The sequence below is a fragment of the Heteronotia binoei genome, chromosome 19, assembly GCF_032191835.1.
Source record: "Heteronotia binoei isolate CCM8104 ecotype False Entrance Well chromosome 19, APGP_CSIRO_Hbin_v1, whole genome shotgun sequence".
Taxonomy (NCBI): Eukaryota; Metazoa; Chordata; class Lepidosauria; order Squamata; family Gekkonidae; genus Heteronotia; species Heteronotia binoei.
The window spans coordinates 39,127,977-39,155,428 of NC_083241.1; the positions used below are offsets into that span (position 1 = coordinate 39,127,977).

Sequence of the window (27,452 nt, forward strand, 5' to 3'; positions counted from 1 at the left end):
CTGTGAGAGCTATGGCTGACCCAAGGCCATTCCAGCAGCTGCAAGTGGAGGGGGGGGGAATCCAACCCGGTTCTCCCAGATAAGAGTCTGCACACTTAGAGCTATGGCTGACCCAAGGCCATTCCAGCAGCTGCAAGTGGAGGGGGGGGGGAATCCAACCCAGTTCTCCCAGATAAGAGTCTGCACACTTAGAGCTATGGCTGACCCAAGGCCATTCCAGCAGCTGCAAGTGGAGGAGTGGGGAATCCAACCCTGTTCTCCCAGATAACAGTCTGCACACTTAGAGCTATGGCTGACCCAAGGCCATTCCAGCAGCTGCAAGTGGAGGGGGGGGGGAATCCAACCCGGTTCTCCCAGATAAGAGTCTGCACACTTAGAGCTATGGCTGACCCAAGGCCATGCCAGCAGCTGTGAGTGGAGGAGTGGGGAATCCAACCCGGTTCTCCCAGATAAGAGTCTGCACACTTAGAGCAATGGCTGACCCAAGGCCATTCCAGCAGCTGCAAGTGGAGGGGGGGGGGGAATCCAACCCGGTTCTCCCAGATAAGAGTCTGCACACTTAGAGCTATGGCTGACCCAAGGCCATGCCAGCAGCTGTGAGTGGAGGAGTGGGGAATCCAACCCGGTTCTCCCAGATAAGAGTCTGCACACTTAGAGCAATGGCTGACCCAAGGCCATTCCAGCAGCTGCAAGTGGAGGAGTGGGGAATCCAACCCCGTTCTCCCAGATAAGAGTCTGCACATTTAGAGCTATGGCTGACCCAAGGCCATTCCAGCAGCTGCAAGTGGAGGAGTGGGGAATCAAACCCGGTTCTCCCAGATAAGAGTCTGCACACTTAGAGCAATGGCTGACCCAAGGCCATTCCAGCAGCTGCAAGTGGAGGAGTGGGGAATCAAACCCGGTTCTCCCAGATAAGAGTCTGCACACTTAGAGCTATGGCTGACCCAAGGCCATTCCAGCAGCTGCAAGTGGAGGAGTGGGGAATCCAACCCAGTTCTCCCAGATAAGAGAGCTATGGCTGACCCAAGGCCATTCCAGCAGCTGCAAGTGGAGGAGTGGGGAATCAAACCCGGTTCTCCCAGATAAGAGTCTGCACACTTAGAGCTATGGCTGACCCAAGGCCATTCCAGCAGCTGCAAGTGGAGGAGTGGGGAATCCAACCCAGCAGACTCTTATCTGGGAGAACCGGGTTGGATTCCCCACTCCTCCACGTGCACCTGCTGGAGTGGCCTTGGGTCAGCCATAGCTCTCCCAGAGTTGTCCTTGAAAGGGCAGCTGCTGTAAGAGCTCTCTCAGCCCCACTCACCTCACAGGGTGTCTGTTGGGGGTGGGGTGAAGGTAAAGGAGATTGTGACCACTCTGAGACTCTGCGTATAGGAAAGGAAAGAAAAGGTCCCCTGTGCAAGCACCAGTCGTTTCTGACTCTGGGATGACGTTGCTTTCACAACGTTTTCACGGCAGACTTTTGACGGGGTGGTTTGCCATTGCCTTCCCCAGTCATCTAAGCTTTCCCCCCAGCAAGCTGGGTACTCATTTTACTGACCTCAGAAGGATGGAAGGCGCCTGAGTTGAGACCCCTGACAGGAAGTCAGGGGGGTGGGCCCCCACAGGCTCCCCTGTAGCTACAGGCCTGCCCAGATTGCAATCTAGTTGGGTCACTGGGGAGTCGGATAAAATCACTCTGCAAGCCGGTTTGTGTCCCGTGCGCCCCAGCTCTCCAGACTGAGTGTACTGGAGTTATGCGCCATCCAGTTTCATTACCCAGGCTGGCCTCTGAATTCCCCTCGGTTTATCTGTTTGCAAATGGTAACTGGATCCAGTGGTAATACACTCGCGGCTGTAAGGGAAACCAATTGGTCGTGAGGCTGAAACTTAGGAAAGAAGAGTTCGCTGGAGGCCTGGGTATTCTATTCCGAGGATGGGGCGTCTGCACACGGTTCAGGACTTTTAATGTGGTTCTTTGTTCGTGCTCCCCTTGGAGCATCGATTGGAAAGAGCGCAAAGTAGACCCAGTTTTCCACGCGAAAAGCCATTCGGGCCATTTCAGGGCCTGAGCAGTTCCTGCCTTTGGCAGGTCACTCATCCCTGCCGTCGGGCCAGACAGAGATAATCCCCAGAGTGTGTGCCCATTGGAAGCTCATCGGAGTGTTCTGCTCGGCATCCAGGGGAGGGACGGTGGCTCAGTGGTAGAACATCTGCTTGGTAAGCGGAAGGTCCCAGGTTCAATCTCCAGCATCTCCAACTAAAAAGGGATCAGGCAAACAGGTGTGAAAAATCTCAGCTTGAGACCCTGGAGAGCCGCTGCCAGTCTGAGTAGACAAGGCTGACTTTCATGGACCCAGGGTCTGATTCAGTAGAAGGCAGCTTCATATGTACATATATTTGCCATTGCCTGCCTCTGCATAGCAACACTGGAGTTCCTTGGTGGTCTCCCATCCAACGACTAACCAGGACTGACCCTTCTTAGCTTCTGAGATCTGATAAGATCAGACTAGCCTCCTCCACTCGCAGCTGCTGTACAGACCCCCTGTGAGCAGGGGTGGTTTTGTAGAAATATAGTTGGCAGCAGTGTTCCCTCTAAGCTGCAGAGCCTTGTGAGCAAAGATTCTACTTTGTGAGCTACTGGTATTAAAGTGGGGAGCCCCTGGCATTCAAGTTGTGAGCTACTGCATAAATCATTGTCCTGCGGGGTTATCCTACCTGAGCTAAGACAAAAATGTGTGAGCTGGAGGCTAAAAAGCTGTGAGCTAACTCACACTAACTCAGCTTAGAGGGAACACTGGTTGGCGGAGCTCATTGGCATAACTCATTAGCGTCTGCGCTGCCCACCCCTAGCCAAAAGCAACCCGATGCAAGAAAAGAGATCTCCGGACGAGCGAGGCGTGCTTGGTCTGCTAGAGATCCTGCCAGGTCAAGACAAGAGCTGAACAGAGGTGGTTTGCCATTGCCTGCCTCTGCACAGCAACTCTGGACCTCCTTGGTGGTCTCTCATCCAAGTATTAACTAGAGCCAACCCTGATTAGCTTCTGAGATCTGATAAGATCAGGCTAATCTGGACCATCCAGGTCAAGGCAAGACCTGAACAGAGGTGGTTTGCCATTGCCTGCCTCTGCACAACAACCCTGGACATCCTTGGTGGTCTCCATCCAAGTATTAACAAGGGCCAACCCTGCTTATCTTCCAAGATCTGATAAGATCAGGCTAGCCTGGGCTTTCCAGATCAAGGCAAGAGATGAACAGAGGTGGTTTGCCGTTGCCTGCCTCTGCACAACAACCCTGGACATCCTTGGTGGTCTCCATCCAAGTATTAACAAGGGCCAACCCTGCTTATCTTCCAAGATCTGATAAGATCAGGCTAGCCTGGGCTGTCCAGGTTAAGGCAAGAGATGAACAGAGGTGGTTTGCCATTGCCTGCCTCTGCACAACAACCCTGGACATCCTTGGTGGTCTCCATCCAAGTATTAACAAGGGCCAACCCTGCTTATCTTCCAAGATCTGATAAGATCAGGCTAGCCTGGGCTGTCCAGGTTAAGGCAAGAGATGAACAGAGGTGCTTTGCCATTGCCTGCCTCTGCATAGCAACCCTGGACCTCCTTGGTGGACTCCCATCCACGTACTCACCAGGGCCAAACCTGTTTAGCTGAGATCTAACAAAATCAGGCTGGCCTTGTCCATCTTGGTCAGGACAAGAATTGTTCAGAAGTGGTTTGCCATTGCTTCCCTCTGCGTAGCAACCCGAACCTTACTCGATAGTCTCCCATCCAAGTACTAACCAGGGCTGACCCTTCTTAGCTACTGAGATCTGATGAGACTGGCTCAACCTGAGTCATTCAGGCCAGGGGAAACGAACAGAGGCGCCTGCCTCTGCAGAGCAACCCTGGACCTCCTTGGTGGACTCCCATCCAAGTACTGCTTAGCTTCTGAGATCTGATAAGATCAGGGTAATCTGGACCATCCAGGTCAAGGCAAGAGCTGAACAGAAGTGGCTTGCCATTGCCTGCCTCTGCAGAGCACCCTGGACTTCCCAATAGGGTTGCCAAGTCCAATTCAAGAAATATCTGGGGACTTTGGGGGTGGAGCCAGGAGACTTTAGGGGCAGAGCCAGGAGACATTGGGGGCGGAGCCAGGAACAAGGGTGTGACGAGCATAATTGAACTCCAAGGGAGTTCTGGCCATCACATTTAAAGAGACAGCACACCTTTTAAAATGTCTTCCTTCCATAAGAAATAATGAAGGATAGGGGCACCTTCTTTTGGGGCTCATAGAATTGGACCCCCTGGTCCAATCGTTTTGAAACTTGGGGGGTACTTTGGGAAGAGGCACTAGATACTATACTGAAAATTTGGTGCCGCTACCTCAAAAAACAGCTCCCCCAGAGCCCCCGAAACCTCCAGATCAATTCCCCACTATAGCCTATGAGAATCGATCTCCACATAGGGAATAAGGAAGTGCTCAGCAGATGTTCTCCCCCCACCCCGTTTCTGGCGACTCTGAAGTGAGTCACGAGTTGCAGCCAGTACATGTCAAAAGCAAAAGCCTACTCATGAGTTGCAGCCAACTTCTTCCAAGTAACACAGACACCCCATCCCAAGAGGAAGCCTTTCCAATTGGAAACTGGAGCCTCCGAAGGGGGAAAGTCACATGGTGGCTTTGGGGGTGGGGCTTCCCCCGCCGGCCAGCTGACTGGGGGCGGGAAGGAGCCTGGGAAAGCGGAAGAACCCCCGCTGGGACCTGGAGATTGGCAAGCCTACTTCCCAGGTGGTCTCCCATTCAAGTACTAACCCGGGCCGACACTGCTTAGCTTCTGAAATCTGATGAGATCAGGCTAGTCTGGGATATTGAGGTTTGGGGAAACTAGTATTAAGTCGGCGTTAGTCGTTTCCCCTAACCTCTAACTCCTTATGGCAACCCTGTAGGGCAGGGGTGTCAAACTCATTTGTTATGAGGGACGGATGTGACATAAAGGAGACCTTGTTTGTGCAGGTCAGGCTATGTTGGCCCGAGCCGTATGTCCACCTATTTAAGATTAGGTAGCAGAGATACACTTAAAAAAAATAAATAAAACTTTATTGATCAATACACAACATACAACGAACAAACATCACCACCACCCTTCCACCCATCCATACAAGGAGCTTAAAAGGCTTATCAATATACAGTTTCTATTTTCTCATAACAAATCCCATACTTTTTGCCCGTATGTATGTTGGTTCCCATGTCTCTCTACATTCTTGCAAATTTCCATTTCGTAGCCTCGTAGTCAAAGTATCCAGTTCAGCGGCTTCAAATAGCTTTAATAGAAATTCTTCTCTATCAGGTATTTTGGCAGTCTTCCAATATTTTGCATATAAAATTCTAGCAATCGTGCCTATATGGAGTAATAATTTTTTCACTGTTTTGGAGATATTTTCTTTACAGATACTCAATAAATACAACTCTGGCGAATGACGGAACCTTATTTTTAAGATTTTTTGGGTCCAGATTAATCTGGGCCCAATATTTTTTGGCATATCCACATTGCCACCATATGTGATATAGAGTCCCCTTGTTTTTCTTACACTTCCAACATTTATTTGAATAGTTTGGATATATTTTAGCTAATCTTTCTGGGGTAAGATACCATCGATACATCATTTTGTATAGATTCTCCTTGAAAACCGCTGATTTTGTCAATTTTAGGCTTTGTTTCCAAACTTTTTCCCATTCCACCAAATCGATATTAAATCCAAAATCTTCTAACCATTTTATCCAACTTTCTTTCACTATTTCATCTTGCATTTTAATTTGAAGAGATACACTTTTATGGGACACAGACAAACACAAGTAAAGGGTTTAGATAAAACAAAAACTTAAAACGTGCTTAAAACATTAGCACTCATTGGTCTTAAAGGTGCTTTCTTTGTATTTCTCCCAGGGGATCCAGGGAACTGGGCAAAGGAAGCTCGGGCTCTTTCCCTCCCTCCCCAGGGGACCAAGAGGGGAAGGAGCCTCAACCAATGGAGGAAACAAAGGTTTTGCTCCGTAGCTCCTGTGCGATTGAGCAAGCCTTGCAAAGCAAGCTGAGATGCAGAAGGAAGCAAGAGAGAGGGAGAAGAAAGCAGACAAGAGCCAGTTGCTCCGGGGCCTGATAGGAGCCCTCTGGGGGCCTGATTTGGCCCCTGCGCCTCATGTTTGACACCCCTGCTGTAGGGTTTTTAAGGCAAGAGATGAACAGAGGTGGTCACCGACCTTTGCGCAGCAACCCTCAACTTCTTTGGTGGTCTCCCACCCCAGTACTAACCAGGTCTGACTCTGCCTTGCTTCTGAGATCTGATGCGATCGCCTGGGCCATCCCTGGGCAGGGCTTGCATGTGGGGTTTTTTGATTCCTGAACGGTCAGCAGTTGAGCGTCCACGATGCCCCAACTTGCTCATGGAACCCCGCCCCCTCTTCCCGCAGGAGAATCCCTTCAAGGAACGGATCGTTCAGGCTTTTTCGGAAGACGGGGAGGGAAACCTCAGCTTCAACGACTTTGTCGACATGTTCTCTGTACTCAGCGAAACAGCTCCCCGGGAGCTCAAAGCAGTCTATGCCTTTAAAGTCTATGGTAAGGAAGCCCAGGTATCGTTTATGAGGCTGATGTGACCGGGCATGGTGCTTTGCGGAACACAGGAAACCCAGTCCCTACCCTGAGGAAGATCCAATCTTAAAATATGAAATTGGGGGAGGGGGGAAGGAGAAAAGAGAAGTAGTGATGGTCAGGGCAGGAACTCCTTTGCATATTAGGCCACACCCCCTTGATGTAGCCAATCCTCCTGGAGCTTACAGTAGACCCTGTACGAAGAGCCCTGTAAGCTCTTGGAGGATTGGCTACATCAGGGGGTGTGGCCTAATCAGGGATGGAATTCTAGCAGGAGCTCCTTTGCCTATTAAGCCACATGCCCCTGATGTAGCCAATCCTCCAAGAGCTTCCAGTAGGCCCTGTAAGAACAGTCCTCTAAGTTCTTGGAGGATTGGCTACATCGGGGTTTGTGTGGGGGTGTATGCAAAGGAGTTCCTGCTACAAAAAAGGCCCTGGTAAGGGGCCTGGAGACCTTCCAGAACGACAGCTTATCTCCAGTATATCTCCAGTATATCCATAGCCCTTTAGGTTTGCCAACCTCCGGGTGGGGCCTGGAGATCTGGAATTAGGACTGATCAGATGACAGAGATCAATTCCCCTGGAGAAAATGGCTGCTTCAGAGGGTGGATTCTATGGCATTGTACCCACAGAAGTCCAGGGCTTTTTTTTGGTAGAAAAAGCCCAGCAGGAATCATTTGCATATTAGGCCACACCCCTGCCACCGAACCAGCCGGAACTTCGTTCCTGCTCAAAAAAAGACCTGTAGAAATTCCTCCCCTCCCCAAACCCTGCCCTCCCCAGATTCTCCCCACCCCCCCAAAGCTCCAGGACTTTCCCAACCTGGTATTGGCAACCCTAGGAGGTGATGAGGAACAGAAGAAGAGGGGCTCATTCAATTCATGAATTTGTAGGCTCCGTAGGGGGAGACTGAAATGGTGCCAAAGTCTCCAAAGAACAACACTGTGAGGACTTCTAGTGTCCTGGCCCCACTGGTGGACCTCCTGATGGCACCTGGGTTTTTTGGCCACTGCGTGACACAGAGTGTTGCACTGGATGGGCCATTGGCCTGATCCAACATGGCTTCTCTTATGTTCTTATGTGACACAGAATGTTGGACTGGATGGGCCATTGGCCTGATCCAACTTGGCTTCTCTTATGTTCTCATGTGACACAGAGTGTTGCAGTGGATGGGCCATTGGCCTGATCCAACATGGCTTCTCTCATGTTCTTATGTCTGGGGCAAGTGATGCTCTGTATTCCTGATGCTTGAGGGGGCAACAGTGGGAGGGCTTCTAATGTCCTGGTCCCACTGGTGGACCTCTTGATGGCACCTGGCTGACCCAAGGCCATTCCAGCAGCTGCAAGTGGAGGAGTGGGGAATCAAACCCAGTTATCCCAGATAAGAGGCACACACTTAACCACTAAACCAAACTGACTTCTTGCATATGAAGAAGCTCCATACGTGCAGGGGAGCCTCTTGGTTCTAGGCCATCTCCTCAGCTTCCTGGTGGCCCAGTGAAGCTGGAACAATCGATACGTGCAGTGATGGAGCTGCCTTATGGAACAAAGAAATACTGACCTCCCTGGCGTCTCAGACACACACACGCACACACACAAATCCCATCAGCAGGAGCCTTGTCTAGTTTAGAATTGATTTTGTGTTAGCAGGCTGTTTCAAATTTCACCCAAGCATTTTTTTCCAGCGGTGGTGGGAAGGGCCATCAAGCTGCAGAGAAATTATGGTCACCCTGTAGGGTTTTCAAGGCAAGAAATGCTCAGAGGTGCTTTGCCGTTGCCTGCCTCTGCATAGCAACCCTGGAATCCCTTGGTGGTCTCCAAGTATTAACCAAGGCCAACCTTGCTTAGCTTCCTAGATCTGACAAGACCAGAGTAGCCTGGGCCATCCAGGTCAGGGCAGAGACAAACAGAGGTGGCTTGCCATTGCCTGCCTCTGCCTAGCCCCCCTGGACTTCCTTGCAGGTCTCCCACCCAAGTGCTCACCATTCCTGACCCTGTTTAGCTTCTGAAATCTGACAAGATTTGGCTAGCCTGAGGCAATCAGATCAAGGAGGAGACACGCAGAGGTGGTTTGCCATTGCCTACCTCTATTTAGCAACCCTGGGCTTCCTTCCAAGTCTCCCATCCATGTAATAACCACGGCTAACCCTATTTAGCTTCTGAAATCTGATGCGATCTGGCTAGCCTGGGCCATCCAAGTCAAGGCGGATACAAACAAAGGTGGTTTGCCATTGCCTGCCTCTGCGTAGCAACCCTGGACTTTCTTGCAAGTCTCCCATCCATGTAATAACCACGGCTAACCCTGTTTAGCTTCTGAAATCTGATGCGATCTGGCTAGCCTGGGCCATCCAAGTCAAGACGGATACAAAGGTGGTTTGCCATTGCCTGCCTCTGCGTAGCAACCTTGGACTTCCTTGCAAGTCTCCCATCCAAGTAATAACCACGGCTAACCCTGCTTAGCTTCTGAAATCTGATGAGATTAGTCTACCCTGGGCCGTCCAGGTCAAGGCAGAGATGAACAATGGTGGTTTGAGACAAACAAAGGCGGTTGGCCATTGCCTGCCTCTGCGTAGCAACCCTAGATCCTTGCAAGTCTCCCGTCCAAGTAATAACCATTCCTGACCCTGCTTGGCTTCCATCATCTGATGAGATCTGGCTAGCCTGGGCCATCCAGGTCAAGGTGGAGATAAACAAAAGTGATTTCCCATTGCCTGCCTCTGTGTAGCTACCCTGGACTTCTTTGCAGGTCTCCCATCCAAGGAACAACCAGGGCTAACCGTGTTTAGCTTCTGAAATCTGATGAGATCTGGCTAGCCTGGGCTTTCCAGCTCAAGGCGAAGACAAATAAAGGTGGGCTGAGACAAACAAATGTGGTTTGCCATCGCCTACCTCTGCGTAGCAACCCTGGAATTCCTTGCAGTTCTCCCATCCAAGTAATAACCATTCCTGACCCTGCTTGGCTTCCATGATCTGATGAGATCTGGCTAGCCTGGGCCATTAAGGCTGCTTGCTTCTGGAAGGGGGTCAACTTCCCATTTGTGTGTGTGTGTGTGTGTGTGTTTAAGGTAAAGGTAGTCCCTTGTGCAAGCACCAGTTGTTTCTGACTCTGGGGTGACGTTGCTTTCACAACGTTTTCACAGCAGACTTTTTACGGGGTGATTTGCCATTGCCTTCCTCAGTCATCTACACTTTCCCCCCCAGCAAGTTGGGTACTCATTTTACCGGCCTTGGAAGGATGGAAGGCTGAGTCAACCTGAGCCGGCTACCTGAAAGCTGCTTCTGCCGGGATCGAACTTAGGTCGTGAGCAGAGAGTTCAGACTGCAGTACTGCAGCTTTACCACTCTGCGCCACGGGGCTTTTTGTGTGTGTTTTTAGTATATAGCAAAATTGTCATCTCTTTTTTCAAAGGCAATCTTTTCTGCAAAACAATCTATCCCTCGACTGCATGTCCTAGCTTTTGCAAATAAACACCATATTAATTGTTTGGCTGGAAATCCCACCCCCTTCCCAGCCATGTTAAAATGTCATCCAGCAGCTTTGTGATTCAATTGAGCCGATGCTAATCCAGCATGCTGAGCCAAGGGTGATAACGCCCGGCCTCGTGTAATGGCCATTTAATTGGCCTCCTGTTAAAATGTTGGCAGGATTAATTGTCAAAAGGCGCTCAATGAAGAGAAGCAGCTTTGGCAAGCAGACACCTTCTAAATAGGGTTGCCGGCTCTGGGTGGGGGAGTACCTGGGGATTTGGAGGGGGGAGACTCGGGAGAACAAGAGGAGATTGGATTTATACTCCACCTTTGCTACCGGGAGGAGTCTCAGAGTGCTTTACAATCTCGTTTCCCCTCCACTCCCCACAGCAGATACCCTGTGAGGTAGGTAGGGCTGAGAGAGCTGACAGAAACTGCTGTTCAGAGGACAGCTCTGAGAGAGTTATGACTGACCCAAGGTCACTCCAGCAGCTGCAAACCTCGTTCTCCTAGATTAGAGTCCATACCCTTAACCATTACACCAGCCTGGAGGGCAGGGTTTGAGGAGAGGAAGGACTTCATTAGGATATAGTGCCATAGAGTTCACCCTCCAAAGCAGCCATTTTTTTTTCTCCAGAGGATCACTGGTCTCATCTAGCAGGGTTCTTCTGAGGTTCTTAGGAAGGCCTCAGCGTCTCTGCCCTGTTGTTGGCCCTCCAGAGGAACTTGTTGGCCACTGTGTGAGACAGGAGGCTGGAATAGATGGGCCCTCACTGGTCTGATCCAGCAGGGCTCTTCTGATGTTCTTCTCAGGGAAAGGCCTCAGCCTCTCTGCCCTGCTGATGGACCTCCAGAGGGAGGAGAGGAACTGTGTGAGACAGGAGGCTGGACTAGATGGACCTTCACTGCTCTGATCCCAGCAGGGCTCTTCTGATGTTCTTATGAAGGCCTTGGCCTCTCTGTCCTGTTGCTGGCCCTCAAGAGGAACTGGTTGGCCACTGAGTGAGACAGGATGCTTGACTAGATGGACCCTCACTGGTCTGATCCAGCAGGGGTCTTTTGATGTTCTTATGAAGGCCTCATCCTCTATGCCCTGTTGCTGGCCCTCCAGAGGAGCTGGCTGGCCACTGAGTGAGACAGGATGCTAGACTAGATGGACCCTCACTGGTCTGATCCAGCAGGGGTCTTCTGATGTTCTTATGAAGGCCTCATCCTCTATGCCCTGTTGCTGGCCCTCTGGAGGAGCTGGCTGGCCATTGAGTGAGACAGGATGCTAGACTAGATGGACCCTCACTGGTCTGATCCAGCAGGGGTCTTCTGATGCTCTTATGAAAGCCTCGTCCTCTATGTCCTGTTGCTGGCCCTCCAGAGGAGCTGGCTGGCCACTGAGTGAGACAGGATGCTAGACTAGATGGGCCCTCACTGGTCTGATCCAGCAGGGGTCTTCTGATGTTCTTCTCAGGGAAAAGCCTCAGCCTCTCTGCCCTGTTGTTGGCCCTCCAGAGGAACTGGTTGGCCTCTGTGTAACACAGGATGCTGGACTAGATGGACCCTCACTGGTCTGACCCAGCAGGGCTCTTCTTATGCTCTTATCTGTAACCTGTAACTTAAAATTACACTGCAGAAATCACTGTCTTTTTCTCCTCCCCGCCCCTGGTCTTTTCACCCCTTAGATTTTAACACGGACAACTTCATTTGTAAATCGGACCTGGAACAGACCCTCAACAAGCTGACAAAAGAAGAGTTGACGGAAGAAGAGGTCATGCTGGTTTGTGAAAAAGTCATCGATGAAGCGGACATGGATGCCGACGGGAAACTCGGATTCGCAGATTTTGAGAACATGATTTCTAAAGCGCCAGATTTCCTTAGGTACTATTCATTTGTTCGTTTATTTACTTCGCTTACCCCCTGCCTTGCTTCCCAACGGAGACCCGAGGCAGCTTACATCATTTCTCCTCTCCTCCGTTTGACCCTCACAATAACCCTGTTAGGTAGGTTAGGCTGAGAGCATGTGACTGGCCCAAGGTCACCCTCCCCAATTCTATGACAGAGGGAGGATTCAAACCTGGGTCTCCCCAGTGATAACATGACACAAATGCTCTGTGTTCATCTGTGATATCCTGGGGCAGGCGTGGCCAAACTTGCTTAACATAAGAGCCACATAGAATAAATGTCGGATGTTTGAGACAGGAATAGGGTTGCCAAGTCTAATTCAAGAAAAATCTGGGATCTTTGGGGGTGGAGCCAGGAGACTTCAGGGGTGGAGCCAAGAGCAAGGGTGTGATAAGCATAAAAGGCAAAGGTAGTCCCCTGCAGCACCAGTCGTTTCTGACTCTGGAGTGACATTGCTTTCACAATGTTTTCACGGCAGACTTTTTACGGGGTGGTTTGCCGTTGCCTTCCCCGGTCACCTACACTTTCCCCCCAGCAAGCTGGGTACTCATTTTACCGACCTCAGAAGGATGGAAGGCTGAGTCAACCTCAAGCTGGCTACCTGAACTCAACTTCCGCTGGGATTGAACTCAAGCATAATTGAACTCCAAAGGGAGTTCTGGCCATCACATTTCAAGGGACTGCACACCTTTTCAATGCCCTCCCTCCATTGGAAATAATGAAGGATAGGGGCACCTTCTTTTGGGGCTCATAGAATTGGACCCCCTGCTCCAACCCTTTTGAAACATGGAGGGTATTTTGTGGAGAGGTTCTGGATGCTATGCTGCAAATTTGGTGCCTCTACCTCAAAATAATAATAATAATAATAATAATAATAATAATAATAATAATAATAATAATAATACTTTTTATTTATATCCCGCCCTCCCCGCCAAGGCAGGCTCAGGGCGGCTCACAACATACAAATATAAAATACAATAAAACCATACATAACAAATTACCGTTTCAATAATAAAATCATCATTAAACCATTAACAACTATATTAAAATTAACATTAATACAGCCTCCCCAGAGCCCCAGATCCCGTGGATCAATTCTCCATTATACCGTATGGGAATCGGTCTCCATAGGCAATCATGGAGTGTCCAGCAGACCTTTCCCTCCCCCCCCCTCACTTTCTGACAATCCCTTTCCAAATCGGGGACAATTTGGCTCCACCCCCAAAGTCCCCAAATACTTCTTGACTTGGCAACTCTGTGGATCAAACATTAGAGCTTTAATGCCTTTCTCCTTTTTGGGGAGCTAAAACAGGATGCTTTACAAGAACACCAAGTCCAGGCATATCACTATCTATTTTCAGAAATATTGACCCTCTCCTGAGTGCACATTTAAAATCCAGAGGAATAAAAAGCCGAAGGTAATAACGGGAACGTTCAGCGGGGTGATCAGAGCCGCTTAAAATAATATCACACGCTTTTCCTATACTGCAAGTCATGTTCTTTCTTTTTTTTTTTTAATATAAATTTTATTAAAAATTTAAACAAGATACATAAAAAGGCAAAAAAGAGAAATCACAGAATGGAATTAAGAAAAGACGTTAAAAAGATAAAGAAAAAAGGGAGTATATTTCAATTTCCAGCTGCAACCAATGCAGCTTAGTTTCTGTATTCATCCTCTCTATAGCTACATAAAAGACCTCACCTTTACCTATAACAGGGGTGGTCAAACTATGGCTCAGGAGCCACATGTGGCTTTTTCACATATACTGTGCAGCTCTTGAAGTACCTCGTTGACTGGCTTGGAAAAGGCATTTGTCTCTTTAAACCATTTCTCCAAGCCAAGCTGAGAATGCATTTAAAGTTAAAGTTGCTTTCCTTCCTTCCTTCCTTCCTTCCTTCCTTCCTTCCTTCCTTCCTTCCTTCCTTCCTTCCTTCCTTCCTTCCTTCCTTCCTTCCTTCCTTCCTTCCTTCCTTCCTTCCTTCCCTCCCTCCCTCCCTCCCTCAAACATCTGTCATTCATGTCTTGCGGCTCTCAAACATCTGACATTTATTCTGTGTGGCTCTTACATTAAGCAACTTTGGCCATCCCTGATCTATAATCTATTTTTTCCTCCTCTTAATCTTCAAAACCGTATATCATCTGCTCATTTTTTCCCCCTGTTTCATGCAAAAAAGTCTGTAAGGGGTTTCCAATTGGCAATCAGTTTGCCCATCTCTGCAAGTTCCACCATTTTCACCAGCCATTCTTCTGTTGTAGGCAATATTGGAGATTTCCATTTCTGAGCACAGAGTAATCTCGCTGCAAGTCATTTTCAAAAGTTTCCTTTAATAACCGGTTTCCTTTACCTTTAGAATGAGAAACGGTTGCAGAACGTCCTGTTGATTTTCTCTATTCTTGATTTATTTTAGTATATTTCTATTCCCCCCATTGGGCTCAGGGCGGAGTACAGCATATAATAAAACAATAAAATACAATAAAAACATTTTGTGAACAAACTACTCAACAGCATTCAGAACATTTCCATATCATCACAATTTGGCCTGGCAGTCTCACCTTGTGACAAGATATTATCCCATAGAGGTGGCAGATATTATTCCATTTTATAGCACAGATGACAGTGCCGACAGGAGAGGCCAACCAGATCAAGAATAGACTCCCGCAGTCTCAACTAAAAGCCTGGAAGAACAGTTCTGTTTTACAGGCCCTACAGAAGGCTAATAAGCCAGGTAGGGCCCAGATCTCTGTAGGGAGCCGATTCCACCAGGTCTAGCGTTTACTCCTGGAGAAAGAGAAAGAAAATAGCACCTCCCCCCTCAGAAATTTGTTTTTCTAAATATCGCTCTTCGTTTCTGTTAACCTAATGCAAGTTCAGGATAGGGTTGCCAAGTCCAATTCAAGAAATATCTGGGGACTTTGGGGGTGGAGCCAGGAGACTTTGGGGGTGGAGCCAGGAGACATTAGGGGTGGAGCCAAGATCAAGGTTGTGACAAGCATAATTGAACTCCAAAGGGAGTTCTGGCCATCACATTTAAAGGGACGGCACACCTTTTCAATGCCTTCCTTCCCTAGGAAATAATGAAGGATAGGGGCACCTTCTTTGGGGGCTCATAGAATTGGACCCCCTGGTCCAATCGTTTTGAAACTTGGGGGATATTTTGGGGAGAGGCACTAGATGCTATACTGAAAATTTGGTGCCTCTACCTCAAAAAACAGCCCCCCCAGAGCCCCAGATACCCGCAGATCAATTCTCCATTATTTTCTATGGGAATAAATCTCCATAGGGAATAACAGAGTTCCCAGCAGACATTTCCCTCCCCCCCCGCTTTCTGATGACCCTGAAGTGGGGGGAGGGCCTCCAAACCAGGGGATCCCCTGCCCCCACCTGGGGATTGGCAACCCTAGTTCAGGACAATGAGACCCCAAGATGATCATAACAACACAGGCTTACTCCACCCTGAATTCAACTGCTGCTGCTATTTGAGATCCTTTTACATGGGCGATTGAACCCAAAGCTGAGAGTTTTTCCCGAGACCAGATAAGGGCAAAATATGAGGTGTTAAAAAAACCTTGCTGGCAGATCTCGCCTGTCTAGTGTTGCCCTGAAATGACAGATTTCTATGCAGGGGGAATTTTTCCTGTGCTTGCTTTTAGAAGAAGAAGATATTGGATTTATAGCCTGCCCTTCACTCTGAATCTCAGAGTCTCAGAACGGTCACAATCTCCTTTTACTCCCCCCTCCCCACAACAGACACCCTGTGAGGTAGGTGGGGCTGAGAGAGCTCTGACAGCAGCTGCCCTTTCAAGGACAACTTCCACGAGAGCTATGGCTGATCCAAGGCCAGTCCAGCAGGTGCAAGTGGAGGAGTGGGGAATGAAACCTGGTTCTCCCAGATAAGAGTCCACACACTTAACCACTTCACCAAACTAGCTCTCAGTCATGCAAGCTGCAATACAGTTGAGAACCGATTTTGAGTGAGAAAATCAGCTTCTTTTGGCAGGACTGGAAGACAGACTGAGCCGCTCTTGAACTCAGGGGACTATCCCAGCATCGGAAACGACTGGTGCTTGCACAGGGGGACTACCTTTACCTTTTTTTATTATGTCTGCAGCAGACACCTGTGCTGCTGGTGAAGGAAAAGAAAACACAGTTAGACATCCAGTTTACTTTCTTGTCATTGAGGATATCTGTTTTACTTCAAAGGTTTTTAAGACGCCCCCTCCCTTTGGTGTAGTGGTTAAGTGTGTGGACTCTTATCTGGGAGAACCGGGTTTGATTCCCCACTCCTCCACTTGCACCTGCTGGAATGGCCTTGGGTCAGCCATAGCTCTGGCAGAGGTTGTCCTTGAAAGGGCAGCTGCTTTGAGAGCCCTCTCCAGCCCCACCCACCTCACAAGGTGTTTGTTGTGGGGGAGGAAGTTAAAGGAGATTGTGAGCCGCTCTGAGACTCTTCGGAGTGGAGGGCGGGATATAAATCCAATATCTTCTTCCAATATCTTCTTTCCCAATCCCTCTGCTCGAATCACCGTCCAGGACAGAGAAAATCATCAATGTTGGCCAGCGTCCCAGAAGTCGGAATAAGTTGTAAATGACCGAGACAGTTGCTGGTTCAGAAAAATTTGATCTTCTTGGGTGTATTTCCTTTTCTTAAAAAAAACAAAAAGAACATTATCCTTTGGAAGCAGCTTGTATTTTTAATAGGAGCCATTAGCGCTGGAAACTGGCAGCGGCTAAGTGTTCTGTTCTACAAGGCTGGTTACACTTACCCCAGGAAATTGTTTTATAAATTATTGCAGAAGGTTTTTCTCCCCCCCTGTTCTACTCTCTTTTAAAAAAAAAAAATAATAAGAGGACAGAGTTGTATGGATGGCACAGTAACCTCAGAAGGGGAAAGGAGGGAGAGAAGGGTTTGGCAATCTGACTTGGGGGCGCTGTTTCAGGGCGGGCCAAGAGAATATGCTTTCTATTGATGCAAATGCCGACTTGATCCCTTTCAAGGTTCGAGCGCTTGGAGCTGGGCAATATTGGGATGTTTGGTTTATCAGTTTGCCCAGTCATAGAAGCGTGATGTTGAGTGCTGTAAATACATCCCCCCGAGAAGTGTGGAATTGTTTTCTGTGGAATTGTTTGGTGTGGATTTGGATGGTGTGGGATTGTTTTCTGTGGCCCCAGAAGGTAGGACCAGAACCAATGGGTTGAAATTAAATCAGAAAAGTTTCCGGCTCAACTTTTGGAAGAACTTCCTGACCGTTAGAGCGATTCTTCAGTGGAACAGGCTTCCTCAGGAGGTGGTGGGCTTTCCTTCCTTGGAGGTTTTTAAGCAGAGGCTAGATGGCCATCTGACAGCAATCAGGATCCTGTGAATTTAGGGGGAGGTATTTGTGAGTTGTCCCTTGGACTGCAAGAAGATCAAATCAGTCAGTCCTAAGGGAAATCAACCCAGACTGTTCAGTGGAAGGTCAGATGCTGAAGCTGAAGCTGAAATACTTTGGCCACCAAATGAGAAGGGAGCACTCCCTGGAGAAGATCCTGATGCTAGGAAAGACAGAAGGCAAAAGAAGAAGGGGGCAGCAAAAGATGAGATGGCTGGACAGTGTTACTGATGTGACAAACACGAATTTGGGCAGACTTCGGATGGTGGAAGACAGGAGGGCCTGGCATGACTTTGTCCATGGGGTTGCAAAGAGTCGGACTCGACTGTGCGACTGAACAACGACAACAATTTGTGAGTTTCTTGCATTGTGCAGGGAGTTGGATTAGATGACCCTGGAGGTCCCTTCCAACTCTATGATTCTAAGTATCTTGCAAAAGTTAACTTACATTTTTTTTCAAGGAGACCCAGTTCTCATTCAGGTTGCAATCGAAAGGAGAAAAAGAACCCTACTCTAAAGGGTACTTCCCCTATCACAAATGGCCAACTTGTCTGGCATCATGTGAATGAGAGTATGAGGGCCTAGGTCTCCACAGGAGAGACCTGCAGAGATGTTGTGCCTCCATGGAAGGCCATGTGAGGTTGAGTGAGAGGACAAAGGGAGAGAAAAAACATGTCAGAGGGCAGCCCCCATGTTAAGACAAAGAGAGCCATCATGTGAATGAGAGTATGAGGACCTTGGTCTCCATAGGAGAGACCTGCAGAGATGTTGTGTCTCCATGGAAGGCCATGTGAGGTTGGGTGAGAGGACAAAGGGAGAGGAAAGATGGGTCAGAGGGCAGCTCCCAGGTTAAGACAAAGAGAGGCATCCCATTCAAGGAGATAACACCTAGACACCCTTAGACTGATGTTGTGCCCCTCAGTGTCCTGGCATGTTGAGTTGCTCTCTCTAACACACCTAATAGGGAAAGATGGGAGGAGGGAACACATCCTTGGTAGACAGGGGCACATGTGTTTGTTAAGTGCTGTCGAATTGCATCTGACTTGTGGCAACCCTATAAAGCAACCTTTTCCCAAAATGTCCTTTCGTTAACAGCCTCACTCAGGTCTTGCAAATTGAGGGCAGGGGCTCCCTTGATTGAGTGCATCCAACTCATGTTGAATCATCTTTTTCTGCTGCCTTCAACTTTGCCTAGCATGGTTGTATTTTCCATTGACTCCTGTCTTCTCATAATATGACCAAAGTATGATAAAACTCAGTTCGATCAATTTAGCTTCTAGGGAGAGTTCAGGCTTGACTTGATCTAGAACCCGCTGATTTGTCTTTTTTGGGGGGTCCACAGTATCGGTAAAACTCCTCCAGCATCACATTTCAAAAGAAACAGCTTTCTTTCCATCAGCTTTCCGATAGTGATCGTTGCAGTCCATTGGTTTATTTCATAGATTTCTACCCTGCGCCTTCTCATATGATCATCTTTCCCACCAGTTTGGTGTAGTGGTTAAGTGTGCAGACTCTTATCTGGGAGAACTGGGTTTGATTCCCCACTCCTCCACTTGCAGCTGCTGGAATGGCCTTGGGTCAGCCATAGTTCTAAGTGTGCAGACTCTTATCTGGGAGAGCTGGGTTTGATTCCCCACTCCTCCACTTGCACCTGCTGGAATGGCCTTGGGTCAGCCACAGCTATCGTAGGAGTTGTCCTTGAAAGGGCAGCTGCTGTGAGAGCCCTCTCAGTCCCACCCACCTCACAGGATGTCTGTTGTGGGGGGAGAAGATAAAGGAGATTGTAAGCCACTCTGAGTCTCTGATTCAGAGAGAAGGGCAGGGTATAAATCTGCAGTCCTCTTCTTCAGAGCCCTCTCAGCCCCACCCACCTCACAGGGTGTCTGTTGTACGGGGAGAAGATATAGGAGATTGTGAGCCACTCTGAGTCTCCGATTCAGAGAGAAGGGCGGGGCGTAAATCTGCAGTCTTCTTCAGTCTTCTTTTTTGTTTCTTTGCAGCACCTTCCATATACGGATCTGAAAACGCCGGGAAGAGCTCGGGGGAAGAAATCAAACATCTGTTCCTGCCTCTCAGAATCTCAGGCACGTGGCTGGCTTTCATGCTCCACTGTGGACTCTCAGAATTCTGCACCAGAGACTAAAGGAATTGCAGGACCCGTGGAAAAGAAGCGCTGCTGATTTTCAAGATCTTTAGAATATCTATGGTGTCTTTTGTGGGGAAGGGGGCGGCTATCATAACAGTCGGCCAGCGATGTAGTTGTAGAAAAGTTGTCGGGGTGTTATTTTTGTAACCAGAGAAAATGCTATTCCGTTGTGTCTCCTTGTGATTTTTATATTTGTAAAGGTTTGATAGTCTATTATCCCTCAAAGCAAAAAAGGAGAGAGAGATAGCGCAAGATACGCTGACTCTCCCAGATGTTAATTGATCGAGAACGCCGGCTGTAAAAGGAATTGCTCTCCGTTGTTGCATAGCTCCGCTCAAGGACTGTTCAGGGCATCATTCGGTTAGCTATCAATCAGTATCCATCGAGATGGCATCTATGGACTGGCCCTGTGCCCAAATTTATCCCGGGCAAGGATTATGTCGGGTCGCTGGCTTAGGTGCTTCAAGCAACCAATGTTGTACAACTTGTACGGATACTCAGTGCAATCCGAAACATTTTCTTTTTCTACATCACTCGCATTCACGATTAATTTCTCCTCCAAACAGACTCTTCAGATTTGTGTCTTCGGTTGTCCAGGAGGGTCATATTTGTTCTCATATCCTGACCCGATTCTTGTGACTGATTGCAGAAACAAAACAGAAGGCAGTCGAAAGACCAACCCAAGAATAGACCAATGGAGAAATCCAAGATAACCTGCTATCAAGGGACTTAAATGACTACAATCGGATTTCCCCCTCGAAAAATGCCAGCTATGCAAACTCCCCCATCAAATGCATGACAACAACTCTTTGCTCAGAAACCTGAAGCATTAAGTTCTTTCCAGTAATGACTGAAAACTGGAATTCGATGACAATCACACACATACAAAAAGCTGTTCTTGAACAGGCTTAAACGAAGGGCTCTGACACATATCTTTGGCTTCTGTATTCAAGTCATCCAGGATTAAAATCTTTTAGGGATTTTATGATGGTTTGTGGATTGTTGTCCTGAGTGCAGATCAAAGCATTCACTCGCTCCCCTTCCCAAAATGAAGGGCTTCTCCACACTCTTATTTTGTCATTTGTGTGCCTTTATTGTGTCAGGGTCTTTCCCCCCCCTTTCTGCATGTGTTTTGCTCCCTCTAGTGCAGGGGTCCCCAGCCTCTGGTCCATGGACCAGTACCGGTCCGTGGCCTGTTAGCAACCAGGCTGTGAGTTGTATAATTATTTCATAATATACTACAATGTAGTAATAACAATTATAAGACGATGACGACGTTGGATTTATATCCTGCCCTGCACTCAAAATCTCAGTGGCTCACAATCTCCTTTACTTTCCTCCCCCGCAACAGACACCCTGTGAGGTGGGTGGGGCTGAAAGAGCTCTCCCAGGAGCTGCCTTTTCAAGGACAACTCTGCAAGAGCTATGGCTGACTCAAGGCCATTCCAGCAGCTGCAAGTGGAGGAGTGGGGAATCAAACCAGGTTCTTCCAGATAAGAGCCCGCACACTTAATTGCACCAAAATAAAGTGCACAATTGTATCATCCCAAAACCATCACCCCCTCCCCCTCCCCCCCGGGGCCTGTGGAAGAACTCTTCCACCAACCAGTCCCTGGTGCCAAAAAGGTTGGGGAATCCCTGCTCTAGTGCAGGGGTGTCAAACTCATTTGTTAACGAGGGCCGGATTTGACATAAAAGGGGCTTGGTGAGGCCAAACCATTCATGTCGTAAAATGTAAGGCCAGGTAGCAAAGATAAAAACTTTACACAGATAAACACAATTAAAATATATTTTTATTTAAAATATAAACATGCTTAAAATAAAACATGAGGAGAAAGCACAAGGATTACAGCAGAAACTAAAAATATAAAATGCTCTGAGCCTAGGAAGTGATGAAATGGCTGGGCATTGCAAGCATTTCCCTCCCCCGCCCAGTCTACTCAGGGTGGCTGTGGCTCTCCAGTGTAATGTCCCCCTTTGGCTGTGGGTTCCCAGGTTGGACTACTCAGGCACTCGTTCTCAAGTCCATTCAGCACAGACAAGCAGACTCAAAACATCAGCCATTTATTTGCGAGGAGACAAACCCAGCACGCAACAGCTTCCACTAGCATACAAACTCTGGAAAGCGAAAGCACTTGAGCTTGACTCCAATGAAATACATTGCAGTACAGACAAAGTTGCAAGGAAAATGTGGAATGGATTTTGAATTAAGGTATCTGGGCCCAGGTAGACTATCCTGGGATTGGAAGGACAGCCGCCAGGGTGAAAGGACAGTCCCTGGGAATAGCAGAAGTCTTCTGGGAATAGAATGAGGGCCCTCACAGTAAAATTCCATTCCCAGAGTGGAAATCCATTTTCAGAATGCTGCTGTCACTCTCAGGGGCTGCCGTTCCACTCTGTGCCTTGTCATTCCAGTCCTGGAACACAGATTCTATTGCTAAGAATTCTATTGGCCACCCCTGCTATACAGGTATAGACTGTGATGAAAGACATTAGTGGTATTTTTGGTTATTGGAAAATATATACAAAGGTTACCAACAACCGGCTTCCTCGGGCGGTGGTGGGCTTCTTTGGAAGTTTTTAAGCAATGTCTAAACGGCCATCTGAAAGCAATTCTGATTCTGTGAATTAGGCAGATCATGAGAAGGAGGGCAGGAATGCTTCGGTCCGGTGACCCTTTCTTACATGCCCAGGGAAATGCCAATTGCCACTTTGGTTTCAGTCAGCAGTTTTTCTTCAGGTCAGTTCGCCAAAGGATCCTGGAGATTTGCCATATTTTGGGCATGGAGCAGGGGTCATGTGGGATATATGTGTGGGCGGGGGGAGGTATTTGTGAATTTCCTGCATTGTGGAGGGAGTTAGACTAGATGACCCTGGAGATGACCATGTCAGCTTTTTGAAAGATTTAGGATTGTTATTCTTCATAACTTTTCTGTATTCTTCATATTTGGGGAGCTCTGTTTATAATACGGTGTGTTTGTTGTGAGTTAATTCTCAATGAAATTGCTGAGCAGTTGGGTTAGAATGGATAAAAGGAAGTACTTCTTCACCTAAGGGGTGACTAACACATGGAATTCACTGCCACAGGAGTTGGCGGCGGCTACAAGCATAGACAGCTTCAAGAGAGGATTGGATAAACATGGAGTAGAGGTCCATCAGTGACTATTAGCTGATGTTGGAACTCTCTATCTGGGTAAGTGATGCTCTGTATTCTTGGTGCCTGGGAGGGGCAACGGGGTGAGGGCTTCTAGTACCCTGGCCCCACTGATGGACCTCCTGGTGGTATCTGGGTTTTTTTTGGCCATTGTGTGACACAGAGTGTTGGACTGGATGGGCCATTGACCTGATCCAACATGGCTTCTCTGATGTTCTTCTGTGACACAGAGTGTTGGACTGAATGGGCAACTGGCCTGTTCCAACATGGCTTCTCTGATGTTCTTCTGTGACACAGAGAGTTGGACTGAATGGGCCATTGACCTGATCCAACATGGCTTCTCTGATGTTCTTATGTTCTTAAGGACTGTCATTCTACTCTGGGGCCAGTCCCAGAGTCTATCTGGGTGCAGAGACCTTAATGGGAAATAGGGTTGCCGATCCCCAGGTGGGGGCAGGGGATCCCCCGGTTTGGAGCCCTTCCCCCGCTTCAGGGTCATCAGAAAGTGCAGGAGGGGAGGGAAATGCCTGCTACACGCTTCATTATTTCCCTATGAAGACCGATTCCCATAGAGTATAATAGAAAATTGATCTACAGGTATCTGGGGCTCTGGGGGAGTTGTTTTTTGAGGTAGAGGCACCAAATTTGCCACATAGCACCTGGTTCCTCTCTGCAAAACACCCTCCAAGTTTCAAAAAGATTGGACAAGGGGGTCCAATTCTAGGTGTTCCCAAAGAAGGTGCTCCTATCCATTATTTCTAACGGACGGAAGGCATTTAAAAGGTGGCTCTGGCTCTTTCCTTACATCCCCAGGGGACCAGGAGGGAGAGGACCCTCAGCCAATAGAAGGAAGAGAGGCTTGGCTCAGTAGCTCTGCTGTGCAATTGAGCGAGCCTGGCAAAGCAGGCTATTCCTCCCCCCTTCCTCCCCAAGGGAGGAGCCTCAGCCAACGGAGAAAATAGAGGTTTTGCTCTGTAGCTCCTGTGTAATTGAGCAAGCCCTGCAAAGCAAGCTGAGATGCAAAAGGAAGCAAGAGAGAGGGAGAAGGAAGCAGATGACAGCCAGTTGCTTGGGGGCCTGATAGGAGCCCTCCGAGGGCCTTATTCGGCCCCTGAACTGGATATTTGATACCACTAATCTAGAGAGCTGCTGCCAGTTTGAGTCGACAATACTGACTTTGATGGACCAAGAGATCTGGTTCTGTGTTAAGAAGAAGAAGAAGATATTGGATTTCTATCCCGCCCTCCACTCCGAAGAGTCTCAGAGTGGCTCACAATCTCCTTTACCTTCCTCCCCCACAACAGACACCCTGTGAGGTGGGTGGGGCTGGAGAGGGCTCTCACAGCAGCTGCCCTTTCAAGGACAACCTCTGCCAGAGCTATGGCTGACCCAAGGCCATCTCAGCTGGTGCAAGTGGAGGAGTGGGGAATCAAACCCGGTTCTCCCAGATAAGAGTCCGCACACTTAACCACTACACCAAACTGGCTCTCCTAAGGCAGCTGCATCTGTCCTATTAAAAGGTGGAATTCGCTGCAGCAGATGTTGTGATGGCCACAGGAACAAACAGCTTTCCAAGGGGGGTTAGATTCATGGAGGATAAGTTTATCCACGGCTCCTAGCCATGCAGGGCTTGCCCTAGACTGTCTGGCAACCCGGGCAAAGCTAACTTTTGGCACCCTGCCCTGATGTCACCGAGTCACATGGGGAGACGCCCAATTTGTCGACCCCAAAAGGCCAGTGCCCTGGGCAGTCACCTAGTTTGCCAGGTGGCACGGCCTGCTCTGTAGCCATGGTGACTGAGGGGAACCCACCACATTCAGAGACACTAAACCTCTGAATTCCAGAGCCAGGAGGCAACATTCGGGGAAGGCCTTGACCTCTGTGTCGTTGTCCAGAGGAACTGGTTGGCTGCTGTGTGAGACAGGATGCTGGACTAGATGGACTAATGGTCTGATCCAGCAGGGGTCTTCTGATGTTCTTATGAAGGCCTCAGTCTCTATGCTCTGTTGTTGGATTTTGAGAGGAACTGGTTGGCCACTGTATGAGATAGGGCTGCCAATCCCCAGGTGGGGGCAGGGGATCCCCTGGTTTGGAGGCCCTCCCCGCACTTCAGGGTCATCAGAAAGTGGGGGGAGGGGAGGGAAATGTCTGCTGGGAACTCTATTATTCCCTATGGAGATTTATTCCCATAGAAAATAATGGAGAATTGATCCACGGGTATCTGGGGCTCGGGGGGGGGGGCTGTTTTTTGAGGTAGAGGCACCAAATTTTCAGTACAGCATCTAGTGCCTCTCCCCAAAATACCTCCCAGGTTTCAAAACGATTGGACCAGGGGGTCCAATTCTATGAGCTCACAAAGAAGGTGCCCCTATCCTTCATTATTTCCTATGGAAGGAAGGCATTGAAAAGGTGTGCCGTCCCTTTAAATGTGATGGCCAGAACTCCCTTTGGAGTTCAATTATGCTTGTCACAACCTTAATCTTGGCTCCACCCCAATGTCTCCTGGCTCCACCCCCAAAGTCTCCTGGCTCCACCCCCAAAGTCCCCAGATATTTCTTAAATTGGACTTGGCAACCCTAGTATGAGACAGGATGCTGAACCAGATGGACCCTCACTGGTCTGAACTAGCAGGGCTCTCCTGATGTTCTTACGAAGGCCTCAGCCTCTCTGCCCTGTAGTTGGACTTTGAGAGGAACTGGTTGGCCACTGTATGAGACAGGATGTTGGACTAGATGGACCACTGGTCTGAACCAGCAGGGCTCTTCTGATGTTCCTGGCTGTATCCTGTCTTCACCACCCACCACGTGACTTCTGGGATTATCTAGCTATCGATTTCTGTGCTTCACCACTGATTGCGATGCACCTTACTGGGCCAGTCCCATGTATGTTTATTTACTCATAAGTAAGTCTGGTTGAGTTTAAGGAGCCTTGATTCTTGGTTAATGCACATACTCTTGCAACGAAGGCTTCCCCGCAGATTTTCTGAATTACTAGTACGTGTCCCGCAGCTCCAGAAATGAATCAGGTCATTACGAAAACCATAAGTGACTCTTCTTGAATGAGGTTTTTTGGGCTTCCTATTCATCTCCATTTAATGCCATACCTGCGGGGTGGTGTCAGGATAAACCGGACAGGGCAGAACGGAGTCAAGGACACGCTTCCAGGCTGCTGTCAACAGATTTATTCCGGCGACCTCTCCTCACCTCTGGGTTTGCTGAGACAGACAATTCTGGAAGACTTTTTATGGTTTAGGAAAGTCATTATGGGTAGCAAGAGGGAGGGGACCACCCCAGAACCGACTAAACTATTATTGATATCTCAGGGCTTCTCCATGTTGTTTTTCTCACCTAGAATTGCCAAGTCCAATTCAAGAAATGTCTGGGGACTTTGGGGGGTGGAGCCAGGAAACTTTGGGGGTGGAGGTTGCAACTAGCAAAATTGAGCTCCAAAGGGAGTTCCGGCCATCACATTTAAAGGGACAGCACACCCTTTAAATGCCTTCCCTCCATTGGAAGTAATGAAGGACGGGGTCACCTTCTTTTGGGGCTTATAGAATTGGACCCCCTGGCCCAATCCTTTTGAAACTTGGAGGGTATTTTGGGGAAAGGCACTGGATGCTATGCTGAAAATTTGGTGCCTCTACCTCAAAAAACCAGCCCCCTCCCATATACCTGCAGATCTGTTCTCGGTCTCCATAGGGAATTATGGAATCTGCAGCAGACATTTCCCTCCATCCCCGGCTTTCTGATGCCCCTGAAATGGGGGGGGGGCTCCAAACTGGGGGATCCCCTGCCCCCACCTGGGGATTGGCAACCCTATTCTCACCACTTTTCATTCTTACATCGCAAGACTCTTGTCCTCTTTAAATCACACAGTTTGATGCCTTCCTCTTTGCAACTCCCCCCCCCCCCGTATCTGATCCTCATATTCAGCCCTCATTTTTGGCAGGAGCTCACAGGAGCAGAACTCCGGAACCTCTAAATTTTATTGTGCTCTTTCTTTCTTATTCCCTCCCCCCCACCTCCATATACTTGCTTCTGGGCTCCATTATTCAAGCCCCCTTGTGAGAATTCTGCTGAACTCTTAAGATTTGACAAACTTTCTAAGATTTCCCCCCCCCCCCCCGCAAAAAAAATGGAGAAATAACCAAAATACATCAAACAAACAGATGGAAATCTTCATCTTGCCACTGTGACCGCATAGGAGAAAGTCATTCAAAAAGTACGACGGGAGTAAGGTTTTGATGATGACGATTATACTTCAAGAAGCCTTTTAAGGGAGATGCTGAGCTGATACAGTTTAGTCCACCTTCCGGTGATGTCAGGGGTGGGTGGCCTATGCAAATGAGTTGTGCTAATGAGCTCTGGCATCTCTTTTTCTATGAAATGACCCCTGCTTACATTGCGTTTTGGGAAAACACCTTCGAGTTCATCCGTTTTCTTTGTGTGTGTGTTTTTTTTTTAAATTTTATTGTTATTTTCATGCATTATTCAAAACATTTCAAGGCTCTCTTTCCACTCTAACACAGGTCCCCGGATGGCGAGCATAAAAACATGAGAACACTTGAACATTTTTTTTTTTTAAATTATAATTACAAAATAATTCAATAAATAATAAAGAAACTATACCAAAACCAGGGAAGAGGACCAATAACACATTGCTATATTATGCTATGCTATGCTATGGGGCCTGGGACCTGTCTACATTCGGGACTGCTTTTCCTCATATGAGCCCCAGAGAGCACTGTGTTCAAGTTCCCAAAAATCTTCTTATGATCCCTGGGCCAAAAGGAGCTCCACCT

The 27,452-nt window shown here is 48.4% G+C and overlaps 1 protein-coding gene across 2 annotated transcripts in view; it reads left to right on the top strand.

Annotated features, from left to right (window-relative positions):
- CIB2 (calcium and integrin binding family member 2) overlaps positions 1 to 19,504 on the top strand; it is a 53,216-nt gene extending 33,712 nt beyond the window's left edge. For both annotated transcript variants that reach the window (XM_060260137.1, XM_060260136.1), the window contains 3 exons: positions 6,439 to 6,586; positions 11,761 to 11,956; positions 19,352 to 19,504. In XM_060260137.1, coding sequence (XP_060116120.1) covers positions 6,439 to 6,586; positions 11,761 to 11,956; positions 19,352 to 19,373 — 366 coding nt within the window. In that variant the 3' untranslated portion in view covers positions 19,374 to 19,504. The remainder of the gene's footprint in view (positions 1 to 6,438; positions 6,587 to 11,760; positions 11,957 to 19,351) is intronic.
- The last annotated feature ends 7,948 nt before the right edge of the window (positions 19,505 to 27,452 follow it).